Genomic DNA, 27,843 nt, shown 5'->3' on the forward strand with positions numbered 1-27,843 from the left:
GTAGTGGTGATACCTGTGTTGTTATTGTGGTGGTAGCGGAGATATGTCATTGTGGTGGTGGTAGTGGTGATATCTGTGTTGTTGTGGTGGTGGTAGTAGTGATATTTGTGTTGTTGTGGTGGAGGTAGTGGTGGTATGTGTTGTGGTGGTGGTGGTATTGGTGATATCTGTGTTGTTGTTGTGGTGGTAGTGGTGGTGGTATCTGTGTTGTTGTGGTGGTGGTAGTGGTGATATCTATCGCTGTGGTGGTAGTAGTGGTGATATCTGTGTTATTGAGGTGGTGGTAGAGGTGATATCTGTGCCATTGTGGTGGTGGTAGTGGTGATATCTGTGCTGTGGTGGTGGTGGTGATGATGACATTTGTGACTAGTGGTGATATCTGTTATGACATGCGCTGTACTATAACAATATAGTACTCTATCAATCAATAATTTCCAAACTTTTTTTAATTAATAATTTAAAAACGTTTCTTTATATTATTGTCTATTAAAATTTTTTTTAAAACAGCCATCATAAAGACACCCTTGAAACCCTACCGGCAAATTTCGGTCTTTTGTTATGGACCCCGCACCACCATAACTTTCATTTCCTGTATAAAAACGAGACATTGTTATAATTTGTCATTATATTGTTTTCAAAACATCAGCGAAATTGTTAATAACCGTGGTTGTTATGGCATTGCTTCCGTTAGTTGAGGTAGTAAGTGATAATTAGTGATATCTGAGCTTGTTATTATGGTGATATCATAAAGTGTGAGTGTGTGTGTGTTTGTGCGTAAAGGTGGTGGGAAGGCGGATATATTGAAAAATGAATAAATAAATAAATAAATAAATGACTCACGAAATTAACCAATGAAATGGCTAGAAATCATATTGAGACGATAGGAGGAGGAGAAAGCGACAGGACACATAGATACACACACATACACGTGTGTGTTAGTTATATAGTATTTATATGCTGCGCGTGCATTCCTTTTATTTATTTATCTCTCGTGCTAGGACAGCAGGTACTGCTATTAATTTATCCGGAGGATTACCACTGGATTTAGCAAGCTTTTTTATTAATATACTGTCGCTACTACAATTACTTATTATCTCCACCACCACCACCACCACTCTTATTATTATTACTGAATGTGCGGGAAGGAAGGTGGTGGGACTTGACCTATCTTGTGTACATATATATATTTGTATATCAACACTTGAACTTACTAGATTTGTGAAAATAACGTAGAAAGTTTGTTGTCAAGAAAACGAAAGAAAAGCTCTTATTTCCGTGTTGTTTTATATCACGAACTAAACTAAAACAAATCTGATTTCTTTTTATGATATTGTTGTTATTGTGGAGAGAGAAATTTTATCTTATTTTTCTGTAATATAAATTCGTTCACATGGATTACTTTTATTGTTGAAATCAGATTTTTGAAATTCAATAACCACCACCACCACGTCTGACTAAAAGGAAAAAGTCAACATTGAAAATTACCTGATAATTGTAAGTAGAAAACACACTCCACTAAACAATTTGATGAATTCTGTGTATGTATATATATATATATATATATATAATGTGTGTGTGTATATATAAAATAAACGTTTAATCTACAAACTATATATTTTGTTTTGCTTATTACTTTTCGGGAAATAAAAGTTCAGTTCCCGAAGGAACAAAATATATTTTGTTGACTATGGATTAAATGTTTATTCACTTTCAGACTTGCCTTTGAGTTCTTTTCTAAGTAACCAGAAATAGCTTCTTTGAAGTTGTCACCTTCTGTTATATGTGTTTGAGTATATATAATATATATATATGTTCTTTAGTTCCCGAAGGAACAAAGTATATTTTGTCGATTATGGATTAAATGTTTATTCACTTTTAGACTTCTTTTCTAAGTAACCAGAAATAGTTTCTTTGAAGTTGTCACCTTCTGTAATATGTATGTGTATACACACACATGTATAGGCTAAAAAGTTTGATATACACTTAGAAAGAAAAAAAAAGACATTGATTTCTCATCACGAAGAGAAAAAGGCTGTTTTATTTTTAAGAATTATTGGCGGAGTTGTTATTTTTCTGCTTTAATATTATATTTTGTTTTAATTTGCGCGGTTCTGTTCCTTCCCTTACAAAAACATCTCCTTCACTGATGAACTGTTTTTCTAAACGTTTTATATGAAGTTCAGTCCCAAATTGTTCAACCGCAAACGTCATTTTTTTTCCTTTTACGTTTTATTTAATTCTTAAATTACCTGAACAGAACACACACACGTGTGTGTGTGTGTCTGTGGTCCTTAAACTACGGGGAAGTCGGTAATACTTGGATCAAGCTATAACGCAAGGCGACATCTCCACAAATGTTATTGATGTTTGTCGAAACTGTATTGATTTCTGCTTTTGATAACTTCGGGCGAAGGTAAAGAATACGCACACTCAATGTTTAGGAGTACAGGGTTAGAGTTGCGCTGAAAACGGTTGGTGTGCGTATTCTTTACCTTCGCCAAACTTCGATATATATATGTATATACATGTATGTATGAATAGTTAAACACGTCGTGTTAATAAAAGATAAACTTCGATAGTTTTCAGCCGATATTATAGGCCCAAACATCAATATATAATAGCTTTTAAACTTCTTAACTACTATTATTAGCAGATTTAGCGAAGCACATGTAAATTTGTGTTTGCAAGCTACTTTTAGTTAATGCATACATACGTGTGTGTGTAATAAAGATGGAATGAGACAAAACAATTTGCAGTACTGTCAATTAGTCTATAATCATTTTCGTTTTCATTAGTGTTATTGAACTTTTCAATCTATTTCCCTCACATAGTTAACTGCTTTTGCAATAATTAATTAGTTCTGTGTGTGTGTGTGTCACTGTGTTTCGTATATGTATCTATACTATATTATGTATATATATATACACACACACACGCTGCTGCAAACAAGCTTGGGAAGGCTGCCTTTGTGACATTAAGTAGCATAGTTCAACGCTTGCTCGACGTAAACAAATGTTGTCTCTAGGGATGTTGTTAGTGGCGGGGTTTTCTTCATGTTTTTGTTATATGTACCACATACACACTGAGATGGAAAATGTTCATCACTTTTTCTGTCCGTGTGTGTGTGTCTGTCTGGGACTTTTTTTCTGTCACCTAACAGTATTCTCATGTCTGTTGGGATTTTTACGAAAATATATTAAAGAAGAGAGAGTGAGAGAAAGAAAAATTAGTATTATATACACACTGAGATGAAAAATGTTCATCACTATTTGAGTGTGTGTTTTTCAGTCTGGGACTTTTTTTTTTGTCACCCAACAATATTCTCATGCCTTTGTTGGGATTTTGGGAAAATATAATATCAAGGCAGAGAGAGTGAGAGAAAGAAATAAAAATGAAAAATTAGTGAGTGACGTCTGGTAAAATGTTGTTAGTGTTTTTCCTGTGAGAAATATTGCGAAGAAAATAGAATATCGTGAACGACTGCGCACACACACGCTCACTCTCTCACACACATGTGCGTATATTTCTTTTGTTTCAGTAATTGTACAGCGGCCATACTGGGGCACCTTCTTGAAGCGTTTTGTTCAGTTTCCTTCCATCAAATCCACAAGCAAGGGTACCATGCTGTGGGACTGAACCCGAAATCATGCGGTTGGGAAGCAAGCTTGTTATCACTTAACTACTGGTTTACAGACTTATAAATCTGTTTAGGATTATTCTTTATATCTTCAAAACAGACTTATAAACCAATAAACTCGTTAAAGTATATTCATGCTGTGGAATCCGCTTATTACAACCACGGACAACCGTATCAAATTGTTATCGTTATCTTAAAGTGATTACATTAAGCAGCATTCGCTGTTTAACTCCACTTCTCTAATTTCCTCAGTACTTTTTTTAGTTTGTGAATGTTCTTGTTCTTGACATACAGACGTGTGTATAGACATATATATGCGTGTGTGTGTGTGTATAGGCTTACATGCAGTTGGGTGTTACAAACAGAAGAATAAAGTTGATGATTTGCTTCACTCTGTCCAAGTTCAATTTCGATCAGTCTTTTTCTTATCTTTTTTGTCGCACATGGCGAGTGACTCTAAGCTGAGACTGAGTGAAACCCTCTGTTTTGAAAAAAAAAACAAAAAAACTAATATATACGCCGTATGTAAACAAAAAAGTGGCACTATCATGCTATTAGCTGTCAGAAGTGAAAGTGCTCACTGTTTTTCGAAGCGCTGAAATGTTTAGTAGAACAAGTAGAAAGATAAATTTTATTCAACGTATAGATACTGAACAGTATAGATATAAAGGATAAAATCCTTTTTTTTTGTTTTTAAAAGCAGAAAAAAGGATTTTATCCTTTATATCTATACTGTTCAGTATCTATGCGTTGAATAAAATTTATCTTTCTACTTGTTCCAACAAATATATAGTATTATAATCAGTGAGACGTCGCATGTGCCTAGTGGTTTATATCGATTTCTAACAGGCACAACAAACCAACACATCTGGGTCGTTGATTCATGCTAACCAATAACTTAACTTTGGTTCTTTTCTTTTAAGGGATGAAACTTTTGAAAAACTACACATTTATACACTTCAAATGCAAACGAAATATCTTCCAATACCTTTTATCTTTTACTTGTTTCAGTTATTGGACTGCAGCCATGCTGGGGCACTGCCTTTAAGGGTTTTAGTGGAATAAATCGACCCCAGTGCTTTTTAAAATGTCTGATACTTATCCTAGCGGTGTCTTTTGTCGAATCAAGTTACGGGAATGTAAACAAACCAATATCGGTTGTCAAGCAGTGGGAATGGACACACGCGCGCGCGGTTATGGTGATAACATGAAAAAATTGTCTTGCTTGGAATTTCACACCATTCTTCCCACTCTCAACTTTGTTTTTCTTCGTAGTTCCCTTTAAAATGCATATTTTTAATCAAGTGAATTTGGTAGACTGAAACTAGAGGCCCGTCGTATTATATGCGTTTGTCCCCCAACAGCGCTTCACAATCGGTGTTGGTTTGTTCACGTCCTCATTACTCATCGGTTCGGCAAAAAGAAAGGTAGAATCAGACTTTAAGAATGAGTGCTAGGGTCGATTTGTTCGACTAAACCCCTTCAAAAGCGATGCCCTCGCATGGCTGCAGTCCAATGACTGAAACAAATAAAAAATAATGGGATGTGATTTGAGAGAAGTTTAGCTATTATTTCCAGCGGGCTCAGTTGGCTTACAGATTCTCCTCTCATTGCCTCAACTGGTATTGTGTTGTTAATTTTTGCATAGTGGTTCTGGTTGTTGTTATATTGTAAAAACGTACAAAAAGTCTTCAATTGAATTAAAAACAATGAGGAAGTGAAAGCTCACTATTGTATATACAGACTATTGTTTACATTTTAAATACGTATTACTTTCATTTTTCTTGCTGGAATATTCTGTAACAGAACTCAAAACCATTGATTCTGATTATGTGAATTTTATCAATTCTGAAAAGATGGAAGGGAAAGTCGGGCCACGGTTAGATTTTTCAGTACTTATTTATTAGTTCTTGTTTGGCTCCAAGCTCAACGCTCATTCACCAAATCTATGAATGATCAAAGGTTTTGCTGCTGTGACCATCAGCTCATTGTTTTAGAGATATATGTGTCTTTATTTAAGATGCTAAGGTGTGATTTGTCGGAGAATTGCATACTATTTCTAGCAGGTGAATCAACCCCATAAAGGCCTCTTTGTTGACTCAATACCGGCAGTATTGTAGAAATAAGTTTTGTGAAAATATGTGTGTGTATACATATATGTACTTGCGTGTGTGATTGTGGCAGTGTGTGTATATATATATATATATATATATATATATATTGTAATATGTATGGTAGTTTATATCAAACTTTGTTATTATCCAGAAACTTTCCTCAATGTACGCACGCACGCAACCAATAATCCTGACATGTTTTATTTTTCCTCTCGAAGAGCGTAGGCTCGAAACGTCAAAGACTTTCATTTTTTCCTGAGTCTCAAACTACTACACCTCTTTGGTGTTCCCTCACCTGTCTCTGTCTTTTGTTTTCTATACATTTGAACAATAGTCATCGCGACTATGACTGTTCATGGCTTTGGCATGCCTTGATAAGCTTTCTCCATACTAGTCGGTTTTTCGCATGAGTTTGTCATTTATGATAAATTTCTTTTTGCGGTATCTTTGAATCACAGGCTAGGACTTGCATGGTTTCCTTTTCCTTTGTATAATTGGGAGTAAAGGTGTTGTCGGTAGAGCGGGGTGGTCTACTGTTGTCCATCTTGTATATGTGTCTAAAACCAACGTAAATTTCTATCAATGAACAGATGAGTTGTTAACCTACTTCTTTCAGCTGACACGTGTTTCACTAATAATAATATCCGTTATATAAGGAAAAACTTACAATAAGCAGATTACATTATCAAATCATCATGCAAGGTTTCCTTTATATAACATGCCAAAATTTGAAACCGTTATTATTGCTATTAATGAAATATGTGTAAGATGACTTAATTGAATAATTTGTGGACAAATTCTTGTTTTTTTTTTTTTCTTCTTTCATATGTAATCTGTGATTCATCTAACTCCGAAGATTGGTGAAAGGAGTTGTATTGGTGAATACGAGTTGTTGCAATTTTCTCTTTTGATGTATAAAGAATGCACATAAAATTTTTGTTTTCATACAATTGAAATCCATACACACACATGTATAGATGTATATTATAGTGCAACATATATATGCGTGGCTGTGTGGTTAAGAAGCCTACTTCCAACCACATGATCCCACTATGTGGCACTACAGGTATGTCTTCTATTATAGTAGAGTGGATTTAATAGACGGAAACTGAAAGAGGCCCATTGTATTTATGTGTGTGCTTGCATGTGTATTTGTGTCTGTCTCCACCACCACTTGGCGGCCGGTATTGGTCTGTTTACATCCCTCTAACTTAGCGGTGCGGCAACAGGGACCGATAGAATTATTATTGATGCTGATTTGTGCAACTAAACCCTTTGAGGTAGCGCCCCCAGCATGACCGCAGTCTAATGCCTGTAATGTGTGTGTGAGTGTGCTGATTGCTGACAAATATTAAAAAGAAAAAAAAAAAAAAAAGGTTACTTAATGCATCAGCAGTTTAAATGTATGAGTTCATTTGCAAAGAATGCAGAAATATGGTTTGGTTTGTCTGTGAGGTAATAGGGGTGAGGGAGGGGGGATAAATGGGTGAAAAAAATACGTGTGTGACAAAGTAAAATGCAAGTCACCGAAGAAATATGTCTTTTGTTAGTTTTAAACCAATGCTTCTATTTGATGTCAAATAGTTTTCCAGCTTGTCAGGATTGTTTAGCATCAGCACCACTTTGATCCAGCAAATTCTGTTACGATCAGACTTTTTCTAGCCTTGACCAGTTAAGTTGTTGTCAAGGCGGCAGGCTGGCCGAATCGTTAACATGCCAGGCAAAATATTAACCCATTACCTCCCATAATTCTATTAACTGGAATTTTTTTTATGAAACTTTGATTTCTAGCATAAAACAGTCTTAGAAACACACTGGAATGATCAAAATAACATTTTAAATAGAAATAAGCGAGATATTGGGTGAAAAATTAGCAAACCTCATTTGAATATGAGAGAAATATACCTAGTAGATATAGCAAAAAAGGTTAGATATGTGTAAATATTGACAGATAATTATGAAATTTGTAATTTTTAAGTGATCTTATATGAGATCACTGGTAGGTAATGGGTTAAAACACCTTGGCTCATAGATCCGCTTGGTTAGAGTATTTAATAACTGTTTAACCACCATTAACCAGGATGATTCTGTCAAAGCAAACCTATTTATTATAATTTATCAATATTTTTTTTTATTATTATTCAAGGCAGCAAACTAGCAGAATTGTTGTCATACCAGGCAAACTGTTTAGTGGCATTTTGCCCATCTTCACATTCTGAGGTCAAACGCTCACAAGATCCAGTAACAGATGTACACAATCGTACACCTCTGTGTATAAACACACACAAAAGTATTTAAGCAAATGTACTTCAGTATGCAAACAAAAAGGACGGACACTATTTCTGTATCAACACGTATACAGTTTATTTACGCATTGTCTAATGCCTATACACAACCTCACATACATCCAAACTAATATCTTACTTGTGCTTCTTGTGTATAAACACAAACACACTGCGAACTTATGTATAAAAGGCATGCACGCAGGTATTATCCGAGGAGAGCAAGCAAAGACATCTTGCTTCACATGCACTTAGGCATTAATACACTCCTATCATTGATGCACATAAAATGGTACAGAGACGAATTGTCTCAGCTGATAATTTTGTTATCGCAGTGTGTTGCTGGAAGTTTTGCGGTGTATTTACAGCTGTTCTGTGTTTTTTGTGGACCCCAAGGCAAGGAGCATTTAATCTGCCTGCTTTTACTCTGTATGACAATACTCCTGCCTACTTCAAAACCTAGTGGTTAACGATATGAAAGTAATCTATTAACGATTAAATACCACAAGTGCGTGCGTGGTGTTTTTTGCTTTTCATAATGGTTTTTATGTACACATACATGCTTACTCTTTCAGTATATAAATATGCATGTCAGATGCAATAAAATGTGTTCACTATATGTAAGCGCATGTGTGTGTGTGTTTGAAAAATAATACAACACACAAATGCACATCATCATCATTACCATTTTGATGTCTGTTTTCTGAAGCTTGCATGGCTCAGATGAAATTTGTTGATGCAGATTTCCTTTGGCACAAAAGACTGGAAACAAACAATGACATCCAGCTGTAGAAACCATGCCACAACAGACAGTTGGAGTCTGGAAACCTCCTTGCTAACCAGCTCCATATCAAACCATCCAACCCATGCCAGCATGTAGAGCTGATGTTAAACAATGATAATGATAATCAAGACTTACATTGAGACCATAGTGCTGTGGTGCACTGTCTGGCTGTAGAACAGTGTTTAAGATTATAGTTTCCCTTTTCATGTCTGGTAGCAAAACATTTTTCAGAAACTCCTTTGTTATCACAATGTCAAAAAAAAAAAAATTTGAAATGGAAAAGATGTGGTATTGAGCATTTTCATAGCCATTTACTTGACAGACATGTTGACAGTCCTTTCACCAACATAAAAGGTAGCTTTATCACTGAATAGAATCTACCTATGGTAGTCAGTATCATTGCCTTAGCAACAGTGAAGGTGCATGGCTCAGTGATTAGAGCACTGAGGTAGTGAGTTAGACTCCTGGACTGGGCTGTGTGTTCTTGAGCAAGACACTTTATTTCACATTGCTCCAGTTTCCTCAGCTGTAGAAATGAGTTGCGACATTACTGGTGCCAAGCTATATCAGCCTTTGCCTTTCCCCTTGGATAATATCAGTAGTATGGAGAAGGGAGGCTGGTATGCATGGGTGACTGCTGGTCTTCCATAACAACCTTGCCTGGACTTGTGCCCTGGAGGGGAACTTTCTAGGTGCAATCCCATGGTCATTCATGACTGAAGGGGGTCTTTCCCTTTATATATATCTATGCATGTAGGTCTTTGTGTTTGTCACCCACCACCACCTGACAACTGGTGCTGGTGTATTTACGTCTTCTGTAACTTAGCAGTTTGGCAAAAGTGACTGATAAAATAAGTACTAGGCTTTGTCAGTACTGGGGTTGATGCATTCAACTAAAAATTCTTCAAGGCAGTGCCCCAACATGGTCAGTCTAACCAATGAAACCAGTAACAAAAAAAAGAAGAGGCGTGCCTATGTGGTAAGTAGCTTGCTTACCAACCACATGGTTCCAGGTTCAGTCCCACTGCGTGGCACCTTGGGCAAGTGTCTTCTACTATAGCCTTGGGCCAACCAAAGCCTTGTGAGTGGATTTGGTAAACGGAAACTGAAAGAAGCCCCTCGTATATATGTATGTGTGTATATGTTGTGTATCTGTGTTTGTCCCCCCAACATCGCTTGACAACCGATACTGGTGTGTTTAGGTCCCCGTAACTTAGCGGTTCGGCAAAAAGAGACCAATAGAATAAGTACTAGGCTTACAAAGAATAAGTCCTGGGGTCGATTTGATTCGACTAAAGGCGGTGCTCCAGCATGGCCACAGTCAAATGACTGAAACAAGTAATAGAATAAAAGAAAAGAAGGAATTAGATTTTAGACACCTTTGAATAGAGCTGTAGGAGACAGAGTACATTTGAAACCTGCCATTGTGAACTGTGTGGCTTTTGTTGAAAATGAATGGTAATGGATGGCTGTTTCTGAGATTCTGTGGCCTTGCAGGTTTTCAACTGAGCCTTTGTTTTTGTGTCTATGACATTTGAGAAACTTGCCTTAACTGTGTGAGAGCGAAAGAAAAAAAAAAGTAAGTGAAGCAACAGAGTAGCTGGATATAGTAAAACAGTGTATAGGTGTGTGTGTGTGTGTGTGTGTGTGTGTGCATACATGAGAGAGAGAATGGTGAGAATAGGTTAGATTAGAAGGATAAGAAAGTAAAACAGGAAAAAATTGAAATATATATACACACAGGTTATGAAAGAGAGCGAGAGTAAATGTGATTGGATGGATGTCAATGTCCTGGTGAGCAAAAACAGTGGAAGAGTCAAAGAAATGGAAGGATTAATAATTGAGAGCTTTGTACATAGAAGCTATGTTACTAGTTCCTCCTCATCACCACCACCACAACAATCTTTCTATATCATCTTGACATTAATGAGATGATGCAACAGCATCGGTGGTAACAATCACAACAACCACCTTGCTCTGTCTTTTCTTTCAACGACAGACACCATCAACCTTCTAAAATGGTTCTTCCTACCCACTTTGAAAGGTTGATTTGCTACCTACTGCTCCACATAACATACTCCTTTCTTCCTCTCTTGCCAGTTTGTCTATCTATCTAGTCTTCCTTATTACACACTTTGTCACTCTTTTCTTTCTCTTTCTTGTCAATTTATCATTCTTTCTCTTATATTCTCAATCTTTCCCCATTTTTTTTTTAGTTTTCTTGCTCTCTCTACCTCCATTTTTCTCTCCCTTTTTCTTTTACAATCTTTAACCCTTTCGTTACTGTATTTATTTTGAGATGCTCTGTGTTTCTTTCAATTATCTATATATATAAAAATGAGAATGTGTGTCTGTCTGTCTGTCTGTCTGTGTGAATCCCTAAAACTCGAGAACTACGCAACCAATTTCATTCAAATTTTACACATGCCTTACTTAGGGTTCCAGTTGTTTTAGTCAAAAAAAATTTTTAACTTCTTGCAGAGTTCGAGCCCACAGCAACATATCTCCTCCACTATTTAAGTATTACGTGTCAAAAGTGAAACAAAAACACTCATGTCAAATACTTTCACTTTAAAAATGAAACTATTCTACTAACTGAAACAATCACATTTCGATACTGTAGTGACAGATACTTTCAGAGAGAGAGAGAGAGAGAGAGATGTATATGTATACATATAGATGTATATGTACACGTTATTCCACTAACTGAAACAATCACATTTCGATACTGTAATGACAGATACTTTCAGAGAGAGAGAAAGAGATGTATATGTACACATATATACATATATATATACATGCATACAGATATCTATACATATATACACCCATCACACACAAACACATGCACACAAACACACACATTAGTCATTTGTTTTCTTATCCAAAACTACGTCAAAAGTACTGAACGGATCTTTATGAAATTTGGAAATTATATTCTATGTATAACGGCCATAACTCCCATGAAAATTCATATATTTTTGATGTTGATGAAATTTTAACCCGAACATAACAGATGAGCATTATTTGTAATTCAACGGTACAACAGTGTAAGACTACCCTTTCAGATATACTTTCATTGTGATTTCTGCAATGTGGTGCATAAATTGTCAAGTAAATGAGACGCATCTTTGCCTCCACTGATTCACTTGCAAAGTGTTGAGTAAAATTATTTCGTTGCAGACATCCTTTGGGTCTTTTTATTATCACTACGACACACATAGTCCCCAGTTGGTAACATTGATTTCAAGGCCCGCCTAGATGAGAGACTGGCATTCCACTTAATGTCTATGTTCCATGCTGGCATGGATTGGAGAGTTATTAATGTAGAAATATGGTATCGTAGCTACTAACAGTTGAGGGTTGCGTAGTCTAGACGGCGTTTTTAGATTTCATTATTCTCTTTAACCCGGGCAAAGCCGGGTATTTCTGCTAGTTTTAAATATAACAAAGAATTTAGTAAAATAACTTGGTTATCATTAAGCTAGTGTTAGGAACATAAATTGCAACTAAGGCTTAGTGGTATATTTTAATGGAAAACTTATGAAATCAAGACATTTGTTCTATGGAGCCAGAGCCGGTTTTGGCCAGGTTGGTAACAAAAGGGTTAATCTCTATGGTAGTCTCTCTATTCAACTGTATTACACTCTCAAACTGTCTTCCAACACTTAAGTTTGTGCTAGCTAGTGTGGCTAAGACCATTCTGGAGCATATATTTACCAATTTTCTGGTGTAGCAGCTCCTTTGTTGGTTCATCCTTTTGGAGTTGAATGAATAACAAGTCAATAAAACTCCACCCTAAAAGGTAAGGCTCTAGCATGGCCACATTTGACTAAAGCCAGTAAGAGAATAACCTCCTTTATCAATTCTCGAAAAACAAATGACAGTGGCAGGGTTTGAACCTCAGACAGAGGCATGGAAATGAATACTGCCAGATGCTGCTCTGTCATTTTTGCCACTTCTGAAAACCGCTTTTTAATTTTGGCACAAGGCCAGCAATTTCAGGGTGTTGGGGTTAGTTGATTACATCACCCAGTGCTCAACTAGTACTTCATTTTATTGACCCCTAAAAGGATGAAAGGCAGTTGCCCTTGACTGAATTTGAACTCCTAATGATTCTGTCAGCTTGCAACTTTGATATCAGTAATAATCCTATCTACTATAGGCACAAGACCTGAGTTTTTTTTTTTTTTAGGGGAATGGGCTAGTTGGTTACATTGACCCCGTACTCAACTGGTACTTATTTTATCGACCCTAAAAATATGAAAAGCAAAGTGGAGCTTGGTGGAATTTGAACTCGGAACATTAAGACAGATGAAATACCACTAAGCATTTTCTCTATTGTGCTAACGATTCTGCCAGCTTCTTTAATTGTAACAACAACAACAACAATAATCTTTTCTACTCTAAGCACAAGGCCTGTAATTTTTGGGGAGGGGGCCAGTCAGTTAGATTGATCCCAGTATGCTACTGGTACTTAATTTATAAACCTTGAAAGGATGAAAGGAAAAGTTGACCTCGGTGGAATTTGAACTCAGAACGTAAAGACAGACGGAATACGGCTAAGCATTTTGCCCAGCATGCTAATGTTTCTGCCAGCTTGCAGTCTTAACAACAACAATAATAATAATAATAGTTTCAAATTTTGGCACAAGGTCAGCAATTTATAGGTAGGGATCATGTCAATTACATTAACCTTTAGCATTTGATTAGTAGTTAATTTTATTAGCCTGAGAGGGTTGGAAGGCAATTTTATTTGACACTTTAATGATTCTGTGTGAGGTTAAGAAGTTTGTTTTGGAACCACTTGGCTAGTAGTATGATTTAATATCCTATGCTGTAGCCATGGGTCGACTAGTTTGTTGTGAGTGAAATTGATAGTGGACAACTGAAGAAGCCCATCATGTATGTTTGTGTGTATATACACACACACATGTACACATACACATGACAGGCTGTGTGTTAAGAAGTTTGTTTCTCAACCACATAGTTCCAGATTCAGTTTCACTGTAAGGCACTTTTGGGCCAACCAAAACCTTGTGAATAGATTTGGTGGTAGATAAAAGCTGAAAGAAACCTTGTGTCATCATCATCATCATCATCATCATCATTTAACGTCCGCTTTCCATGCTAGCATGGGTTGGACGATCTGACTGAGGACTGGTGAAACCAGATGGCTGCACCAGGCTCCAATCTGATCTGGCAGAGTTTCTACAGCTGGATGCCCTTCTTAACACCAACCACTCAGAGAGTGTAGTGGGTGCTTTTACATGTCACCCGCATGAAGACCAGTCAGGCGGTACTGGCAACGGCCACGCTCGAAATGGTGTCTTTTATGTGCCACCCGCACAAGAGCCAGTCCAGGGGCACTTGCAACGATCTCGCTCGAAAATCCTTACACATGTCACGGGCACAAGTGCCAGAAAGGTGACGTGTGTGTGTATTGGTGTCTCCTTTGACTTCATGTATAAATGAGTGTCACTGTCATATGATGTCCTTTGTTTCCAGTGTTACTTGAAAACAAGAATCAATGGCAAGAAGGGCATCTAGTCATAGAAAATCTGCTTCAACAAATCCCTTCTGACCCATGTTAGCATAGAAAAGTGAACATTAAAATGATGATATATGCTTTTGTGTGAGTGAATTTATGTTACCCTCTGTCTTCATGTGCATTCACTGTTTGTAAACAAAAACTTCATTGTTCAAACAGGTAATGTTGTTTGCTTGTATCATCACAAAAGCAAGTCTGGGCTCCTTCTTGACTTGTTGCTTGTTCTTTATAAAGCAAAACACACATCCAAATGGTGTTGTTTGTTCATTATTGTTTGCATTACTATGTCCAGGCAGAGCAAATACTGCACGGCAGTGTGTCTAATAACTCTGTGAATTTACTGCTTTTATGTCTGTATTGACTGTGTGTATTATATATTATGTATGTCTAATGTCACCTTTACTTGTTTTTCAGGGTGGCTGTTTTACTTTGGAAGAGTCAATAGAGTTCTTTCACAGTGGTGGATTCTGCAAAAATGTTCAAGAAGCATAAAAAGCCAGATCGAGCATTGTACGTGTTCCCTGCACGTCGCATGATTGCAGAAAATGAATCGCAGCAGAAACCTTCTTTAATTAATGATGAGCTTGAATACAACAGCAACAGCAGTGTCGATGTCACACACAGAAATACTGTGAACACTGATATTACACATCAACGTAAACACCTGGAGTCTCCTTCAAGCAGACAACAACGTACTGTTTCAATTGCCACAAGAGATCAGGTAAATGGTCTCCACAAAATTCTGTCCAACAAGTTAAATAATGAATCCTCTCCATACAGACAACAGCGTAATGTTCCAAGAGCTAGCAGGTCTCCATCAAACAAGTTTAATAATAAAACTTCCCCTAACAGACAACAACTTATCGTTACTTATACCAGCAAGGACCAGATAAATAACGGTATCCACAAGACTTTATCAAATACTTTGAATAATAATAATAAATCTTTTCCAGATGAGGGTGAATTCGGTGTGACAAAGGAAGTCGGTCATGATTTTGTTTGTTCCAGACAGTTTGGTCGTGCTAGGCAGCCATACTCCTCAAACTCACAAGAAGCAAATAAATTTATGGGAGCAGGAAGAGGAAGGCTGCTTTCCCTTATGGAAAATTACTTGAAGATGGAATCAGAAGAAAGGAATGGCCACAGTAAAGAATCTGATTCTTTGACATCTGCAGATACTTGTGGTACTGTCATCCACAATCAGCATACAATACACAATAATTCTCATCCAAACTCTTCATCTAATGGTGTTTTACGAAACAAACGTGAGAATCCCAGAATTTTGGGTAAAGGGAGAGCTCGCTTAGCTAAAAAGTCTACAATGGCTGAAAAAAAATCTCCAAGAGTTTCATTGGACAGAAGCTCCTTGAATAGTCCAGACATGTCAGCTGGACAGTTTGACTCCTGTGATCAAGAGGAAGAAGTGCAGCAACAGGAAGAAAAATCTCCAAGAGTCTCAATGGACAGAGGCTCGTTGAAGAGTCCAGACATATCATGGGACAGTTCTGAAATTCCAGATGGAGACAACACTACTGAAAAGACTGCTGTGGAAAACAAACCTCTGAGCTGGGCTGAAGAAATGAGAGAATTTGATCGACTTCATCTTAAGGGTAATAACAGTGATTATGATGATGATGATGATGATAGTAATTGTAGCATGTCACCACATGTTCTGAGGAATTCAGTCGAGAAAGAGAACTGGTTATATAACAGTGGATCACCTGAAAATCATGTTTCATACAAAACAAATAACTATTCACCCAATGGAAACCAATATTCTGAGAATGGAGTAAATAACAGGCATCGCTCTAAACATCGGATTAACACACGATGGCGGACAGTTTCCAATGATTCCGGTTCTAATGGTAACAGTTTCAACTCTAGAAATAAAGTGACATCCAATTTTGTTGTCAATGGAAACCAAGTTTCTCCGAAAGACCTACAGCATAAAATAAATAGCATCACAAACAATGGGAGAATTAACACTTCTTCATATGGGAATAAGCGGACATCACTAACAAACGGTGACCATACGGAAAGAATAACCAAATCTTGGGAAGAAAGCTTTCTATCACGATGTTCAGCAGCTGGCTACAAATTCTTTGATACTCATTGTCACCTAGATAGAATCTTTGATGATCTGAAAAGTAAATCAGAAAAACATTTCTCAAATTTCAAAGAATTTAAAGAAGCAAATTGGACAACATTTCCAAAAGAATTTGCTGGTTGCTTAACTGTCTTTTGTGATCCTTGGAGATTTGATTCTAAAGGTTAGTCTTAATGAAACCATTTAGCTTACTTTTTTGTATTTTTACTTTCTTATCCCGTGCTTGTTGTTTTACCATGTATTAATTTTTCTACATAATAACAACCAATATATATGCTTAAATGTATTTGTTTTTCTCTAATAAATTGCACTTTGGGTTTGAGGCTCTGATGAAACTGTAAGGTGTTACTCAGGCACTCAACTTTGAGTGAGTGGAAACAACTGTAAATTAACGAAGTTCGTAAAATCGTTTATTCCTTTGTCATCACTTTTCTTATAATAATAACTAATATAAATGTTGGTTGGTTTCTCTGGTGATGCTTTACATTGTATAAAGAGAAGGGGAAAGATTGTAGAAGAGAAATACAGAGAAAGTTGAGGTGGGAGTGCAGAATGAGTATCTATGGTGATCTTTTGGAGAAAGTTTATCAAAACTGAAAATATTTGTGGGATAATTTCCATGAAAACTTTGTTTTTTCAATATTTTTTTCAGCTGAATCACTTGTCTGTGTATGTACAGGGTGTCCACAAAGTTTGGGTACATGGAGTAAATAAAAAGGCGTAGTAGTGGCTGTGTGGTAAGTAGCTTGCTTACCAACCACATGGTCCCGGGTTCAGTCCCGCTGCGTGGCATCTTGGGCAAGTGTCTTCTGCTATAGCCTTGGGCCAACCAAAGCTTTGTGAGTGGATTTGGTAGACAGAAACTGAAAGAAACCCGTCGTATATATGTATATATATGTATGTGTGTGTGTATGTGTTTGTCCCCCCAACATCGCTTGACAACCGATGCTGGTGTGTTTATGTCCCTGTAACTTAGCGGTTCAGCAATAGAGACCGATAGAATAAGTACTAGGCTTCTAAAGAATAAGTCCTGGGGTCGATTTGCTCGACTAAAGGCGGTGCTCCAGCATGGCCACAGTCAAAAGACTGAAACAAGTAAAAGAGTAAAAGAGAGTAAACAATTCAATACAAGAAATAATAATTTCTTGAAGTATGTGTTAATCCCCTTGTACCCAGACTTTGTGGACACCCTGTATAATTTGTGTATGTAATATGTGCTTTTGTGCATGTATTTCTGTATGTATATGTTAAATGTTGTTTGGTTAGTTGATTGATTACTCCTGTCCCTCTCTACATTCTAAAGAAAGAGAGTAAAAGATAAACAGAGTTAATGTAAGATATGCACAATGGGTGTCTCTGTAATAATAAAAGCTGATATAAATGTTGGTTGGTTTGCTGGTTGATTGATTTCCCCAATTTACACTTTACATTGTACAGAAAGAGCGGGAGTAAAAGAGAGAAGAGAGAGAGAGTTAACATAAGAGATACAGGATGAGTGTCGATAATGTTTAGGGGGTAAGTCAGTTACATTGACTCCAGTGCATAACTGGTACTTATTTTATCAACTCTGAAAGGATGAAAGGCAAGGCCATCGTCAGCAAAATTTGAATTTAGAACATAAAAAGCTGGAAGAAATGCTTATTTCTTTACTGCCCACAAGGGGGATAAACATAGAGGGGACAAACAAGGACAGACAAAGGGATTAAGTCGATTACATCGACTCCAGTGCGTAACTGGTACTTATTTAATCGACCCCGAAAGGATGAAAGGCAAAGTCGACCTCGGCGGAATTTGAACTCAGAACGTAGCGGCAGACGAAATACTGTTAAGCATTTCGCCCAGCGTGCTAACGTTTCTGCCAGCTCGCCGCTGGAAGAAATGCTGTTAAGCATTTTGCTTGGCACAGTAACGATTTTGCAAGCTCACTGATTTTGAGTGTCTCCATATCAACCATTTTATCCCCATAAAAAAAATTTTTTCTCAAGGTCATTCATTACTCATGGATTTAGTGTTTGTGTGCTATGAGATGATGACTGTGTTGATGATTGATTACAGACGTATGTTGAGCACGTGGTTAGAGGCAACAGAAAGTGCTGATGTACTAACTGCCCAAAGGTCATAAGTTCAAACCCTAGCTGGAGTCATTAAATTGTATATTCATTCAGGCATGCCACATTAGTAACTTTGCTTGCTTCAGGCTTCTTCACTGAAACAAATAAACCTTCCTTATCTTCATTTATTTATCTTCTTCATCCTGATTCCTTGGTTTTTTTTGGGTTTTTTTACGGTTCATTGGTTAGCAAGCTGGAATAACATGCAACTATTAAAAGAGAATCATTGTTGCATTGATTCACATGCAAATATGCAATATTGCATATTGTTGAAGCAATTGTTTTTACGGCTAAATGCATTCCATTGCTATTGCTAATCACTGAGGCGTGAATTAGGGAATGAGTGGGATCTATTTCAGCCTAACCTTTCTAAGTAATCTAGCTCAATAGTGGTTCAGTTGTCTCTTGTTACTGTATTTTTGCAAAAAAAAAAAAAAAAAAAAAAAGATATTTCTTAAGCTGCAACAATAATTGATGTGATAATGACATAATAATTAGTTTTGAATTTTGGCGCAAGGCCAGCAATTTTTAGGAGACGGGAGTTAATTGCTTACATTGACCTCGGTATTTTACAGGTACTTTATTTTATCAACCTTGAAAGGATGATTGGCATTGTTGTTAACCTTGGTGAGATTTGAACTATGGCAATAATGATAATGCTAATAATAATAATAATAATAATAATCCTTTCTATTACAGGCACAAAGCCTGAAATTTGTGGGGAGGGGACTAGTCAATTACATTGACCCCAGTACTCAGCTGGTACTTAATTTATCCACCCTGAAAGGATGAAAGGCAAAGTTGACCTTGGCAGAATGTAAGGACGAACCAAATGCCGCTAAGCATTTTACCCACTGCACTAATGATTCTGTCGGCTTCCTGACAATGATAATAATAATAATCCTTTCTATTGTGGGCACAAGGCCTGAAATCCTGGGTATAAGGGACTAGTAGATTACATCAACTCCAGTGCTCTACTGGTATTTATTTTATTGACCCTTGAAGGATGAAAGGCAAAGCTGACCTTGGTGGAATTTGAACTCAGAATGTTATGACAGGCAAAATGCTTGGCAACAATTTGCCTGCTGAGCTAATAATTTTGCCAGCTTACTGCCATAATAATAGTAATAATAATAATAATAATAATAATAATGGGTTTCAAATTTTGGCATGAAACCAGTAGTTTTGTGAGAGGAGGTAAATTGATTACATTGATCCCAGTGTTCAACTAGTATTTGATTGATTGAATTTGAAAGGATGAAAAGCAAGGTTGATCACATCAGCATTTGACCTCAGAATGTGAAGATGGGCAAAATGCCACTAAGCAGTTTGCCTGGTATGACAACAATTCTGCTAGTTTGCTGCCTTGAATAATAATAATAATAATAATATTGATAAATTATAATAAATAGGTTTGCTTTGACAGAATCATCCTGGTGGTGGTGGGGGTGGTTAAACAGTTATTAATTACTCTAACCATGCAGATCTATGATCCAACGTGTTTTAACCCTTTACCTACCAGTGATCTCATACGAGATCACTTCAAAATTGCAAATTTCATAATTATCTGTCAATATTTACACATATCTAACCTTTTTGCTATATCTACTAGGTATATTTCTCTGATATTCAAATGAGGTTTGCTAATTTTTCACCCAATATCTCGCTTATTTCTATTTAAAATGTTATTTTGAAATGTTATTTTGATCATTCCAGCGTGTTTCTAAGGCTGTTTTATGCTAGAAATCAAAGTTTCATAAAAAAGAAATTCCAGTTAGTAGAATTATGGGAGGGAATGGGTTAATCATGACTGTCCCATCTGTTTACAGGTATCTAAGAGTACCTTATCTAATGTGTCCCTTTTGTGTTTTTTTTTAGCATGGTGAGATGTGATTTGAGGAAGATTTAGCTTCTCTTTCTAGCAAGTCAACTAATCATGTAGTGGCTCCCTCAGTTTGTTTATAAAAATACTTTCAGGTAGTTACATGGTAACTGCCTCTACATGTAGGAGAGTGCTGATTCTACACAAACAAACATCTTGGACTACATCCAAAAAATGATGCAGCCATCTGTCTTGTTTGTTTTCTCTACTACTACAACAATGGCATCTAATCCGTGGAGCTGGCTAGTTACCTGCTAATTTCACTCAGAGCCTTCCAACTCACTATTTTTTTGTCTTTCCTCCATTTGTCACCCATGTTGTGATCACCACCCTAAGCCCTTCACTTACTACAACCAGTCCTTCCATGCCATAATGTCATCCCGCTAAAATTTTCCTCTCTGAGAATTGTATTTTCCTGTGCTATGTTCCTGATTTAGTGGAAACAGCCTAAATGTAATCTCTGAGGCTAATGAGATCACTAGTGATCTCTGTATTCCTGTACACCTGTGAAACATGAACACTGACAGCAGAAATCGAAAGAAGAATCCAAGTTACAGAGATGAAATGTTTCAGGGGACTTTCGGGAATATCATACAGAGATTGTGTCACAAATGAGGAAGTGAGAAGAAGAAGAATGAGGCAGGCAATAGGGCCCTATGAGGAACTTCTTAACACAGTGAAGAAATGCAAGCTTAGATGGTTTGGGCAAGTCACCCACTTATCAGGGATGGCCAAAACAATCCTCCAGGGAATAAAAGTGGAAAACACAGACAGAGAAAGAGGTGGGGAAACATCTGTGAGGGGACAAGCCTAAAGATGAGATGCAATGCAAAAGCAGAAGCGGGAGATAGACGGGAGGGATCTGATCGCAGTGTCATAAGTGGTGCCCCAACGGTCAGCCAGACTATGGGATACATAATGTAATCTCTTCCAAATTCCCATTAAAGTGGTAATGAACAACACCTGTAGGAAAAGATAAAATACTAAAAATAGACAACTGCTCATGTTACAGCTTCATAGTCAAGTGTGTTTATGTGTCATCGTTAATTTTGTCTCCTATCGCTGTTGTTTACTTTCGTTTTTAATTGAAAAAAATGAACTGTTTTTTTGGTTTTTTTTGCAATGAAAAAAAGCACATAACAAACCTAGCACTTTGTCCTGGTAAACAAGCGAGGCTTAGACTCTTTATAGTTGAAGAAATTATTGATGATAGTTATTCTTTGGATGAAGAGTTACTCTTATGCAGACAATCAAACTGGTGAAACAGATGAGGAAAGTAGCGATTTGGATGAACAAATATGGTAGTTGAGAGAAAGGCCTATTATTGTTGTTTTCCTGAATTTTTATTTTTTATTTTGTGATTCTGTCCATTAGTTTGCTTGCAATTGTTACTCTTGAGCTGCAATATGCAACTATTTTTTTGCCTAGGAGCCCAGGTGGGGGGTAGTTACATGGGAGGTCCAGGTCTGAGAGGGTTAACCATGTCATTCTTAGTAATCTTGAAGTGGTTGTGAAAGCTATGGGCATGGGTGCTTCCTCTATGCCAAAAAAAAAAAAAAAAACAGAAATAGAGAGAGAGAGAGAAATGGGAGATAATATCTTGATTTGCTAGAAATTACACCCAAATCTTTTTTGAAGACTTGAAGAGCATGCTGGTTTGAAGCTGAATCATATTGATCTGGCATCTGTTCATCTGCAAGTCTCTACATGGTTGAGCCAGCTGAGAGACCAAAGCCTGAGGCTGCAGTAGAAGACACCTGCCTGAGGTGGATTTGATAGATAACTAAATAGCAATTGAAAGAACCCTGTTGTACATACGTGTATTTGTGTGTGTGTGCATGTGTGTGTCAGTATACATTTTTACATTTGCACCTCTCCAAAAATTGCTGTGCAACAAGAAGGTGGTATTGTCATTTCTCCTGTCTTTGAAAATATGCTGAATAAGAAGATCCCTTACACAGTTAAGTGTTAGCGACAGAAAGAGCATCCAGATGTAAATCAGAGCCTCAATACTATATTTGTCTAACCCATGCTAGCCTGGCTAAATGAACAAACAATCTGGTACGTTGCCAGTACCACCTGACTGACCTTCGTGCTGGTGGCACATAAAAGCACCCGCTACACTCTCGGAGTGGTTGGCGTTAGGAAGGGCATCCAGCTGTAGAAACTCTGCCAAATCAGATAGGAGCCTGGTGTAGCCGTCTGGTTCACCAGTCCTCAGTCAAATTGTCTAACCCATGCTAGCATGGAAAGCAGACGTTAAACGATGGTGATGATGATGAATATATGTATGTGTGTGTGTTTGTGTTTACATCACTCTAAAAACCGATGTTGCATTTGTCATGTCCCCATTGCAATTCAAGAAACTGATTGATAAAGTCCTTGACATGAATAATATTGGGATTGACAGATTTGACTTAAATCCCCTAAAGTTAGTGCTCTAGTATAGCTGCAGCCCTTTATTATATATATCCATTAAAAGAGTGGTCATTTTCCATACTTGTCTGGTTTGGGTAGAGTTTATTGAGGCAAATTTTCTATGGTCAGGTACCTTTCCAACAGTCATGCAGTTTTAAGTCAAGGGGACACAGACATATGCACATAAACACATGAATGCACATGATGGGCTTCTTTCAGTTTCCACCTATTAAATCCAATCAGAAGATTTTGGTCAGTCTCGGGCTGTAATAAAAGGCACTTGCCCAAAGTGTACCCTACAGTGGGACTGAACTCAAAACCATGTGGTTGGGAAGTAGTCTTTAACCACATATCCATGCCTGCACCCACATTAAAAAAGTGAGAGAGAGAGAAAGAGATGTTTTCTAAATATGAAATGATTTCAAATTTGATCTCTTGCAGGAAGTCTGCTATGTAGCTTCATCATGGAAGACAACGTGTGGATAGCAATGGGATGTCACCCAAAGAGGGTGAAGTATTTCACTGCTGAACGAATGCAGCAACTGAAGGATTGCCTGTTGCAGGTGCCATCCATTGTAGCTGTTGGAGAGATAGGATTAGACTACTCTGGAGTGTAAGTATCAATGTTTGTGTTGTTGTTGTTAAGTTTCCCAAATCAGTCTTGATTATGTAGGACCTTTGAATCAGAGATTTTCCAGTCACGACCATTCTGTCATTTTTTTTTTTTTTTTGTTAGTTTTCTTTTTCAGGCATAATGTATTTAGAACTAGCTGATTCTATGTCTTCCTTTTTTAAGATGGTAGGTTGTGATTTGAGAGAATGCAATATATATAGGGTTCTTCCCATTGGCTCATATTGTTGATGCAGCTGAATTTTTAAAAAAATAAATTTTTGTACCCATATCTCAAGTGTTTCTGTCTAAGTTAAGAATTTATCAAGGATTATTTTGATAATAATTTTGTTATTATTAAGTTGGTACCAGAACATAATTTAAGCTTGAATTAATTATGAATTTAGGGTTTCCTAGTTTGATAATGATAGCTACTTGATAGTATTATCTGTGATTATAAGTAGCTTCCTTTGTATAAATATCCCCTTCTTATATCAATTTTTTTTTGTTATTGTTTCAGGTTTTATCAACAAATAGATGATCAAAAACGGGCTTTACGGGATCAAATCAGACTAGCAGTTGACATGAATAAACCAATTATCATACACTGTAGAGATGCTGAAGAAGATTGCCTTCAGATTTTTCTGGAAGTAAGTTTTAGCTAAGCTCTTCAAAGTGATTCATCTTTCAACTGTTGTATTAAGGAGTTATCTTAACTACACCTGCATAGAAATCTTGTCGTTATCATTATTTAACATCCATATTCCATGCTGGCAGGGATTGAATTGTTTGACAGAATCTATTTGGTCTAATGATCACATGTTCCAGCATCTACATATGTATGGTTTTTCTTAATGACATGATGATGATGATAATGCATGCTGTCAAGTCTTACTTGTTTGCAAGCGACAGCTATAGTTGTAGGTTATTATATATAATGTGCTTATTACAAAATACATTTAATATTTTAAGAATAATTTCCTTTCTATTTTATTCAAGGAATGTCCTCAGAACTGGCCCATCCACCTTCATTGCTACACAAATTCCTATAATTGTGCACAGAAATGGCTGAATGCCTTTCCAAACCTTTGCATTGGACTAACTCCCAAAGTGACTTACAAAAGTTCCACAGCACTCCATGACACAGCTCACAGGATATCTTTAGACCGTCTTCTTTTGGAAACTGATGCTCCCTACTTTATTCCTTCAATGGTAAGTAAAAAGATTTGTCTCATGATGTGTCTGCATCTTCTTTTCCTTTTTTTTTCTTTTTGCTTTAAATTCTGATATAATTGTGAACGGTATTTGTAGAAAATTTCATTAAAAAAAACCTATTCTTTTGAAATTTTTATCTGAAAGGTATTTGTTGAAATTTCATTAAAAAATATCCATTTTTCACATTGTTTTGAATTAATCATGCATTATCTTGTTGCTCTGAGATTTTGAAGACGTGATTGTTTATAATTTGAATGACATTGTCAGGTAGGTGTAAGAAGCCAGATCTGGCCAGTTTGAACTTAAAACAAGTAAAATATCCTGAGCTGGATATGGCCGGTTTAAATGGTAAAGGGTTAATTTGGAGCTACTTCAAAATTTGTTTGGGTCGTTTTTTCTCATATACTCTTTTACTCTTTTCAGTCATTTGACTGTGGCCATGCTGGAGCACCGCCTTTAGTCGAGCAAATCGACCCCAGGCCTTATTCTTTGAAAGCCTAGTACTTATTTTATCGGTCTCTTTTGCCGAACTGCTAAGTTACGGGGACGTAAGCACACCAGCATTGGTTGTCAAGTGATGTTAGGGGTACAAACACAAACATACAAACATATACACACACAAGTATATATATATATATATATACATATATACGACAGGCTTCTTTCAGTTTTCCATCTACCAAATCCACTCACAAGGCTCTGGTCGGCCCGAGACTATAGTAGAAGACACTTGCCCAAGGTGCCACGCAGAGGGAATGAACCCAGAACCATGTGGTTGGTAAGCAAGCTACTTACCACTCCTGCGCCTATAGTTACCTTTCATCTTTCTCTCCTATTAGACCTTAGCTAATAGTGTCAGTTAACAAATATTCATTCTATGTGGTGATTCATAATGTTCTGCACCATTTTTACAATGTTAATTGATTGGATGTTTCTCTGTAAATCCAGTGAGGAGGGTAGATAAGATGAATGAAAACTCAGACAAATCTTAGTGTGGTCATTTTCAAAACACAGCCTCTCTGACATTGCGGAGCAGCCAAAGAAGATAGATCCACAAACTTTACTTTCTCATTCTTAACAATTTGTTCATCTTTTTTTTGTAGGTTTCACAGAATTCAATGGTTACCTCACATCCGGGAATGGCTTTCTCTGTCGCAGAAACTGTCGCAGACCTAAAGAACATCAGTGTGAAAGAAGTTCTGAAAGCTTGCCTGGAGAATACACAGAGACTTTACGGAATCAAACTATAGAAATAAACAAAAAAATTTTTTAAAAAAAGTAAAATTTACCATATCAGAATTTAATTATTATTTTTCCTTCATTGAAATATATCAAATTTTTTTCATTATTTTCTTCACGTTTATTTTTAATTTTTTACCCCAAATGTTTTTGTCCCTCCTAAAGTACCAAATCTTGGGTTGCAGCTTTATATCTGCTGAAGGTATTTCAGCTTAACAATTGTTTCTACAAAAAGTGTAAAACCTGCAATTCTGAGAAGAGATTAATCAATGTCATCAACCCCAGATCTTTATTGGTATTTCATTTGATCACACCCCAAATGGATGAAAGGTGAAGTTAATCTTAGTAGCAGGATTTGAACTCAGACTGTGTGATTAAGAAGTTTGCTTCCTAACCATGTTGTGTCCAGTTCAATTCCACTGCGTGGCGCCTTGGGTGGGTGTCTTTCACTGAAGTCCTGTACCAAACAAAGCTTCATGAACGGATTTTATTGATAGAAACTAGTCCAGTGTGTGTGTGTGTGTGTTAGTGTATATGTGTGTGTGTATATGCATGTGTCTGTGTGTTTGGGTATAGCTTTGTCCTGAAATCACATAATAGTTGTGAGCAAGCATCACCATCATACAAGCAAGGTTGTTCATTTCTAGTCTTGGGAAAATATTTTGCCTGGAAACAGGTGATGCTTGGTGACAGAAAAGGCATTCAGCAGTAGAGAGAAATTCTGCCTTAGCAAATTCCGTCTGACCCATGCAAGCATGAGAAATTGGACATTGAATAATGATGAAGGTAAAGAGTTGGAACTAATATCACTAAGCACTTTCTCTTACACTGAAACGATTCTGCCAGCTCATCACATGTATTTCTGCAAAATGGACTCCTCCTCTGAAGATGATGTATGAATGTTCAGCTTTTGCTGAATGACCTGTTCAAATGTGCATGCCAGACATTAGCTCACTCTCTCCATAAAATATACACTCTGAACAGGTGCACAGTATACCAAGAGTCAGGTGATGAAGTGTTTTGCTCAAGAATGCAATGCACCACCCATTCTAAGAATTGAAACGCATGTGCAACACCCTAACCACTAGGTCATGTGCCCTCACAGTGAACAAAATACTTCATTTTATCTTTTTAATCCACTATTTACTCTTATCCACCATCCACTCTTCAACCCTATTCAATTTTTACTGTTGTTGTCCACTCCATCTCTTTCCCATCTTTCACCCCACCATGCACTATTGCAACCTTCACCAACCCTCTTGGTCCCTCTATCCCCATCCCTTTCTACTCACCTTGTTCCTTGGGGGCCCACTCAACCACATCATCACCATTATTTCTAACTCTCTTTTTAGCATCACCTTAGCCACTCCCACCCTCTCTTCTACAATATGAATAATCAAGTAGCTTCCCTGCAGCAAGAAACCTCTTCTGCTCTGGGCCCCTTCTCTCATACTTTAGCCCTTCATCTCAAGGCATAAAGCTTTCCCTTCGGAGTTCGGAGTTTTGCAAGCTGCTTGGCAACCTCACTGGTGCTGGTGGCAGGAAAAATGCATCCAATGTATGATGTAAAATTGTTGGCATTAGGAAAGGTATTCAGCCATAGAAACTATTCCAGAGCAGACACTGGAGCACAATGCAGTCCTTGGATCCATCACATCCCGTCCAACCCATGCCAGAATGGAACATGGACATTAAATTATAATGATTCTACATTTCTTCATTTCACCAAGGTATCTGTAATATGTAAGCTTTTTTTTTTTTTTTTGTATGTGGGGGGGGGGGGGTTCTGTATAACCAATAGCTTTCTATCAAGCTTTGATCAAATTTTATCAGTGACAATAAGGTATGATTTTTGAGGGAAATTTGGTTCTATTTCTTGCAATTCATGCAACT

At 37.1% G+C, this 27,843-nt stretch overlaps 2 protein-coding genes across 2 annotated transcripts in view; one reads left to right on the plus strand and one right to left on the minus strand.

Annotated features, from left to right (window-relative positions):
* Nucleotides 1-27,843, minus strand: part of LOC106869728 (apoptosis regulator BAX) — a 134,167-nt gene that overhangs the window by 98,619 nt on the left and 7,705 nt on the right. The gene's annotated exons all lie outside the window — the stretch shown is intronic.
* On the plus strand, nucleotides 339-26,010 carry LOC106869726 (uncharacterized). The gene is made up of 6 exons (XM_014915577.3): nucleotides 339-1,494; nucleotides 14,783-16,638; nucleotides 23,328-23,499; nucleotides 24,017-24,146; nucleotides 24,496-24,708; nucleotides 25,815-26,010. Exons 2-6 carry the CDS (start codon nucleotides 14,844-14,846, stop codon nucleotides 25,959-25,961), a joined length of 2,457 nt encoding a protein of 818 aa, XP_014771063.2. The 5' UTR covers nucleotides 339-1,494; nucleotides 14,783-14,843; the 3' UTR covers nucleotides 25,962-26,010.

Source organism: Octopus bimaculoides, chromosome 11 (genome assembly GCF_046866305.1).
Source record: "Octopus bimaculoides isolate indiv1 chromosome 11, ASM4686630v1, whole genome shotgun sequence".
Lineage (NCBI taxonomy): Eukaryota > Metazoa > Mollusca > Cephalopoda > Octopoda > Octopodidae > Octopus > Octopus bimaculoides.